Here is a 7,829-nt window from a genome sequence, read left to right as displayed (position 1 = left end):
AAAAAAAAAAAAAAAAAAAAAAAAAAAAGCAGTGATTGGAAAAGAAAGAGAACCATTTCGTGCTTACACTCTGAATGGTTTTAAACACTTCAGTAAATATAAATAGGCTTGTGATTAATTGCTGGATCCCAGGGTCATGAAGTCAGTTGCATAAATACAATCTGGTCACCAAAACTGAGTTGTGCAAATAGACAAATAACTGTTGGTTTTTCCAAGTAAACAAAAGCAAGGGGAGAAGGGCATGACATCTGATTTCCTACAGAAAAGAAAAACAAAGATTATGAAACTTCCAAGGTTATTCACAGGGTAAGGAGAGGGAGGGCAGTGGAGCCCAGAAAAGAAGAAATGGGGGAGAGGGAGAAGTCAGATGGAGGGGGGACCCCTTCCCTCAGAGACATATAGAGACGTCAGGGGGAAAAAAAAGAAGCTGCCAGACTCTGACAGTAAGAGATCGCTTCACGCTAGAAAAACAGCAACAAAATCAACAAATAAGCAAACTACCAAGTTGTCGTTTATTCACCAGAATGAAAAATGAAAAGAATTTCTATCTAATCTAGCTATAAAGGGACGGCTTAGAAATACTGAAGCACAAAAACTGACAGCATCTTAAGCTAAGGAAGAGAGGAAAGATGCTTCCTCTTACCGGCATCTTTGGTTCTGCCCTGGTGTTGTTTCTTCTCACGAAAATTCCTTTTTAAGATGCTAAGGTTAACAAATGCATCCAAAGAATGAAAGACATCGAATTCAAAGGGGCTTGTTCTGTATCTGAACAAGACACCTAGATGTGATTATCTCTGTGCTTCTCTAAAGGTGATGGAGGCACGAAGCATCTGCCAATCTTGAGAAAATGCAAATCCTGACTCAGCCAGTCTAGGGTGGGGCAAAGCCTTCTCCCTGTTGCCCATATGCTAGAGTCACATTTGGGGAAGCAAGAGCACAGGCTCCCCGGCTCCTGTCAATCACCCAGTAGGACTAGCTACTCCCTCCACTGGGGTCTCCCACACCAGGGGATGGCAAACTCTATTGTAAGTTTTGTGGGCCATTTAGTCTCTACTGAGACCACTCAAGTCTGCCCTTGTTGCATAGACAATGTGTAAACCAAGAAGTGTGGTTGTGTTTCAATAAAACTTTATTTACAGAAGTAGGTGGCAGACCAGACTTGCCCCTCAGGGTGTAATTTGCCAAGCACTGTCCAATAGTCTGAACATAATACCACCTCATCCCTTTGACCTTTATTACACAAGCTTGTTTACAAATCTCTATCTATAAGCCCACCACCCCTAACCTCCAACGGTGGGGCTATGCCTCACCCATACCAGCAGCTCTGCCCCTGCCAACACCACATGGTAGTGCAGGATTATGCAGGTGGTAAAGGCGGGGCTCCCAGCCAGTTCTGCTGTGGGTCTTCTAACTAGTAATAACACCTACCTCTCAGAGATTTCATAAAACCACAATGGAAATGCAAGTCTGCTCACTATGTTGGAACCAAAAATGCCAGAATCCCTATGACGTCTTAATTCTACAGACCATGGCCGCTTTTTTACCCTTCAGTGATGAAATCATGCACCATAAGGCTAACGGAAACTGGTGACTAACAGAAATTCTTGAGCTCATCCTACAGAACTTCAGGGAAGGGAACAGCTTGTTAAAAACCCTTCCCGTGTAACCTGCGTTCGCTGACTAAGCTTGTCTTAATTATTTTTTGACTCCTTAGTGGCCCCCTGTAGGTAACACCTCTGATGAATGGATCACTATAGTAACGGGGGCTTAAGTTGTTTTCCAAGGCTTGGAGTCGGCTCCTGTCCAGTTCAAGCTGGCTAAGACTGGTTGGGACCAACAACCCTAAAACTGGGCCTGCACAGGGGTCCAGTGAGTGACCTTTGGACATCAGAGGGGTGAAAACTCCACCCTCAGATCATGCTAAGCACCTCCATTTTTGGACATGTATCCCCTGAAGAAGCATGTATCTCAGATGTGCTGGCATGGAATACCGGCTACCTCACAGTTTCCCTACTTCCAATCACCTTTCTCCACGCCTAAGACCCCCTGCTTCTCTACTCTGTAAATATCTCAAGCCCCTCACCTTCAGGGAGGCAGATATGAGATTTGTTCTCCTGTCTCCTCGCTTGGCTGCCTCGTGAACAAACACTTTCTCTGCTGCACACCTCAGCATCTCAGCATTTGGCTTGCTGCACATTGGACAAATGAACCTGGTTCCACAGCAGAAGTGCTTACATCTATGTACTTATATTGTACATAGAAAATTTAAAGAGTAAAAAACGAATCAATCGTATCATTTACAATGAAATTGAAGAATAACAGGGGTGTGTGTGTGTGTGTGTGTGTGTGTGTGTGTGTGTGTGTGTGTGTGTGTGTGTGTGTGTGTGTGTGTGTGTGTGTGTGTGTGTGTGTGTGTGTGTGTGTGTGTGTGTGTGTGTGTGTGTGTGTGTGTATTGTGAGAGAACCAACAGTAATTACTGCAAAAAAAAACAAGAGAGCAAGAAAGAGATGGGGGAGAAAGAGAAAAAAGAAAGGAAGGGAGGGAGGAAGGAGGGAAGGAAAGAGACAGAGGGGGAGCAAGATGAAGGGAAGGAAGAAAGGGAGGGAGGGAAGGATGAAATGATCTTGCTTCATGTCTCACGTGGTTCTGTAAAGCCCACTGATCAGTTATAGATGCTTAAAGAAAACCTTAGCAGGTAAAAAGATTCTAAGTATGTAAGAGTTATTTTCACCTTACACTGAACAGAAGGAAATCATGAAAAGGAGTTTTTACACTTGGGATGTAGAGCAGAACGTAAATTAAGTCTTATTGGGACCTTGTTTCCATATGATACATAACTCTCATTTAATTCCATGGGTACCAACGCACCGTGCGTATCAACAAAGGGAGACTTCATCCTTTCTGCACAAAATCATTTTTTGTGGTTGTTTCTGTTTAATCAGCGTTGCGAAAAATGTGACAGTACCTGTTCACTGAATTGAGGACCCTGGAGTGGGAACAGTGGGTGAGGGTGTTGGCGAGAGGAGGGGCAGCCTCAGGAAGCGAGTGTGAGGGACGGGGCAGTGAGGGGCCCTGGGCTACTCTGGAGGGACATGCAGGGTCCAGGCAGGGTCTTTGGCTGCTCACAGGACAACAGCTGTGCTGTTCTTCCTTTGGGGAGAGGGAGGCACTGAATTCTCCCCCCACAGCTTCTTCTCTGACCCTTCTCCATCCTGGAAAAAAAAAAAACCAGGAGGAAAATCAATTCTTGGGAGGAAAAGGTTGGAGTACAGTTAGCTCCATAGAACTGGAAGTCAGACAAATGAAAGAAGGAGGAAAGAAAAAGGTGACGGAGGAAGGGGAGCCAGACAAGACCTAGGACGTGGGAAAGAGGGGAACGTGGGGAAATGAGAGCAAAGAAGGGCACGGAAGATGAAGGTGGAAGTCAACCCAGGACACAGTGATGGGGTCATGCTCCCCAGACAGTGAAGGGCAGAGCCAAGCACGGGAGAAGGGCTGAGTGAGGGGGAGCGTGACCCCTGCTCAGCAGTGTTCCTGCCCCGATGTCCTTCCCATCCCTAGAGCTTCACCAACCAGATCCGCTCCTTCCCTAGTGCCTCCCTAACAGCTCACCAGGGCCCGGGAGCTCTGGCCACAGAAGCGTCGGAGACCCACGCCCAGGGAAGCCAAGGATACAATGACCTGCAGGACACAGATGGCCAGGAGCAGACCACGGATTCCTAGGAACAAATTCTGAAGATAAAGGAAGAAAACAGTTACAGTCAGGGGTCTGCTCCTCTGCTTCTGCTGTTACTATCACTTTGCTACCCCAGGAGGGACCCCAGGAGGGATGGAGGGACTCCATCCCATTTGCTTGCCTGCAATGTGACCTTACCTCCCCCCCTGTGAAGAGGTGGGATCCACTGCTCCACCCCCTAGAATCTGGAAGGGTCTGGTAAAGCTTTGATCAACAAAATACAGTGGAAGTGACACTAGGTCAATTATGGGGTAGCCCTTATTTGGCCTGGCAGCTTCCATTTCCTACCTCTTGAAATGCTCACAGTGGGGTGCTCCCTGTTGGAACCTGGTTGCTGGGCTACGAGAAGCCCAAGCCACATGGAGAAGCCATTGTAGGCTCCCTGGCTGATAGCCCCAGCTGAGCTCCCTGCTGTGTGAGTGCGCCATCTTAGCGGTCCAGCTCCTGGATGACTTCACCCTCAACTGACACCGGACTGCAACTTCATGAGAAAATGCAAGTGAGGACTGTCCATGTGAGCCTAGTCAACCCACAGAATGTGAGAAATAATAGTAAATTGCAGTGTTAAGCCAGTACACTTTGGGGTGGTATGTTATGCAGAAATAGATAACTGATAACAGCCTCACACCAGAAAAGACAGAAGGGTGATTCATGAAATCCTCACTTCAATGTCTCCTCTTTGTCCTCATCCCCTTTGATTCAGGGAATTTTCATGCCATGAGGATCTGAACAATGGCTTCAGATTAAGTTAAAACCTCCTGAACCAAAGACCTCGGATGAACTCGTAGCTCAGAGAGCCTACATCTCTGCCCTCAGGTGCCCCAATTCCCCAATGCACAGCTGTGGCGCGTCCTGGAAGACTGACTCTCCTTTCTCACCCTCAGCATTCGCATGTAGTTTCTGCAGTGCCTCTCCCTCCACGATGAATGGGAATTGCTTCGTCTAGTCTGTTCGTACCCAAAGGTGGGGGTGTCAGGGACTAAGGGATCACACACGGAGCTGACGTCATAGAAGACAGGTTGCCAGGTTAAACTATTCACACAGAAGACAACGGCGGCCACGGCCGTGGCAATGCCAGCCAGCGTGAGCAGACTTGATATGCAGCCCTAGAAGAGAGAGGTTCAGGCTGCAGACTCCCTCTATGGATAGCAGAGCCGTGGGGTCCCGGCCTGAAATCGGTCTCCTCTTCCCCAGCTTCCTGGCTGAGGAAACCCTCCCTACCCCTCCAGGAAAGATCTTAGGATATTTGAAACCAAAGGGGAGAAGACAGAAAAATCGGGCAGGAAAACAGAGACACAGGAGCGGGTAGAGGACAAGGTGGGGCCCAGAGGATGCCCAGACTCACTGAAAGCTTGCCCCAGCGTTTCTCATGGACAATGGCCCCAACTCCTGCTGCAATGGCCTAGGAAGAGAAGACACCAGAAAAGTCCTCCAGTTGGCTGTCCTGAAATGATCTCCGTCACACTTCTCCCAACAGGGCCCCAGAGCAGCCAATTTGAAGCAGGACCCAAGGAACAGGCAAAGAAACCTAGCAGGTGGACAGGACTCCACCTACAACTGCCCCGCTATTCCCAGCCTTGCCTTAAAGAGAAAAACAGAGGGTGGAAGGGTTTTGCCCACCCCCTAAGGCGGCCTCCTCATAACAGAGAGCATTTGGACTCTGGGTCTGTGGTCCCTTCCCCAAATCCCTGACCCAGGTCCAAAAGGAACTTTCTTTCTCCTTGTCCATAAACACTTGCCTCCCTCAGAGCTCACAACCCCTTTCTTACTCACCACAAACCCTGTCCAAAAGGCACAGCCTGAGGCACGCAGCTGAATCCAGGGCCCCAAGTAGAGAAGCCCTCCAAGAGCACAGCTCATAGCCCCCAGCAATATCTGGGTCACCTGCAAGAGATGGGGAAAGCCACACCCCTTCCCATGAGTCACCTGCTCCAGGAGCAGCCACCCAGTTCCCACCTAGGTGGCTTTCCTCTCCTCTTCCTCTGCCCTGACTTCTCCGCAGCTCCGATTCTGGAAATTCTTTTCCCTTAACGTCCCTGAAGCAGCCCGTCCTGGTTCTCCCTCATCCCTCTGACTTGCCAGCCTTTTATCCTTCATTCTTTTCTAAATCCCATTTTTCCTAAATACCACAATTTGTCATCCCACCTGATGATTCCTCCTTTTTTTCCTCCTCATTTTCCCTTGGGAAGCCCATCATCCTGTCCAGGATGGGCCATGATGACCTCCTTCAAGAAAGGAGCGTGGTTAGCTGACAGCCTCCAGTGGTCAGCGCCTTCAAGGTCCCCTCATCTTTCAAACTGAGGGCACAGTCTTTGGGGGTGGCTACCCAGCCAATGATTAAGCAAGGCAGTGGTTCAAGGGCCATTTTCAGCTAACACGGAACTCCTGTGATGGGCAGTCTTTGCTCCCGAGCTCCCCACTGGGCTGGCCCAGACCTCGTCAGCCCTGCCTCATGATCTGATGTCTCCCCCTGCGCAGCCCTGCTCCTGCCCTTTACATTGCATGGATGTTACACCCCAATAAACCTTTCGCACACCCAACTCCCACTCGGCGTCTGCTTCCTGGAGGATCCAACTATCACAGCCTCTTGGACGTCACCACCTACATGTCCTACATGTCCTGCCAGCTTCTCAGATTCATTGCGTCCAAATTCCAGACCCTACGCACACCCTCAGTGTCTGCCTCGCTGACTTCCAGGGCTCCAATTTTCCGGTCTCCCTCACTCCAAACCTCAGCATCTTCCCGGACTCCTCTCGTCCCTCGTACTCCACATCCACTCATCCAAGTCATGGCAACCCCATCCACAAAGGATTTGGACTCCTCTCTTTCCTCCTCATTTCTGCTGCGACACCACAGGTGCAGACCCTCCATGCTTCTTACCTGGACACCTCCTGGCCGTGAGGCTGCCTGAAGCTCAGGCGCCTGTTCAGAATCCCTCCACAGTCTTCCCACTATCGCAGCTGATTCAGGACAGCAGACTCCTCACCTTGTCACTCAAGGCTCTCAGCAATATGGCCCTGGTCTGTATTTCCAGTCTAATCAGCCATGAGTCCCATTCTCTTTACCCTGACAGAACTTGTCCTATGCTTTCTGGCTTCTTTGCCTTCTTTCTTGCCATTCTTTTAACCCAAAATTCCTTTTCTTTCATCTTCCACCTCTATCTGTCTAAACACACTGTTTCTCCATTCAAGGTCTGGCTCAGATGCCTACCCCTGCAGGACGCCATCCTGCCTCCCAAGGATGTCCCCTGAGCTACCTTTAATTCTAGGCATTAGTGTAGTCGCCTAATCCCTTCTGGTGGATGCTGAGCACCTTCAGGTTATTGCCTAGATAGTCTCTATCTAGGAAGTGCATATCATATTGCCTTGCATTGCAGGCCCTCTGTCCACGTGGGTTCAATCAACCTGAATGAACAGCCTCCAGAGACCCTTCCGCCCACCCCCCAGCTCTGGCTGGGACTGCTCACGTTGCACCGAAGAAGGGATCCACTATTCCTTTCCGTCTAAATCTCTGGGGCGAATCTTCCCAAACGTTCTTTTCCCAAACAAGATGGGATACGAATAGTGAGTTTTCATGGGGATTCAACCCACTTTCCTTTTCCGCATCGTACCAAAGAAGGAGCGTTACCCTCCTCTGTGTCACCTTTGCTAACCCACCTCTCCATCCCGCCCTTACCCCTAGTGCCAGCTGTCCATAGCTTATCCTGGCCTTGGCAGGATGGTGGGAGAGACGCTTCATCAGGGAACTCCCAGCTTTTAGCAGTTGTGCCAAAGCAGATTCCTGGTGGATGTGGATGTCGATGTCAGTGGGCTGGGACAGCGTAGAGGCCACATCGACTCCATTCACAGTCAGCATGTTTTGGGTCATCCTGCCTGCTGGGGAGATGCACAGAAGTGAGGTTTGAGATCTAAGTAAGGGAAAAAGGAATACACTGCCTGAGTGCAGGGAGAGAAAACAGTCTTTGAGTCAAGTCACGGCATGTGGGATCTCAGTTCCCCAACCAGGGATCAAACCCACGCCGCCTGCCTTGGAAGCACAGAGTCTTAACCACTGGACCGCCAGGGAAGTCTCTGTCACAGTGACCTTAATCTG

The 7,829-nt window shown here is 49.5% G+C and overlaps 1 protein-coding gene across 1 annotated transcript; it reads right to left on the bottom strand.

The window, feature by feature from the left end:
* Nucleotides 1-3,123: 3,123 nt before the first annotated feature.
* TMEM176B (transmembrane protein 176B) lies at nucleotides 3,124-7,604 on the bottom strand. The gene is made up of 6 exons (XM_007469843.1): nucleotides 7,413-7,604; nucleotides 5,511-5,621; nucleotides 5,083-5,139; nucleotides 4,616-4,843; nucleotides 3,614-3,733; nucleotides 3,124-3,213 (listed from the first exon to the last, which is right to left on the bottom strand). The coding sequence occupies exons 1-6, from the start codon at nucleotides 7,602-7,604 to the stop codon at nucleotides 3,124-3,126; spliced, it is 798 nt and encodes a 265-aa protein (XP_007469905.1).
* Nucleotides 7,605-7,829: the final 225 nt, after the last annotated feature.

Source organism: Lipotes vexillifer, unplaced genomic scaffold (genome assembly GCF_000442215.2).
Source record: "Lipotes vexillifer unplaced genomic scaffold, Lipotes_vexillifer_v1.1 scaffold472, whole genome shotgun sequence".
Classification (NCBI taxonomy): Eukaryota; Metazoa; Chordata; class Mammalia; order Artiodactyla; family Lipotidae; genus Lipotes; species Lipotes vexillifer.
This window is presented reverse-complemented; position numbering and strand designations above follow the sequence as displayed.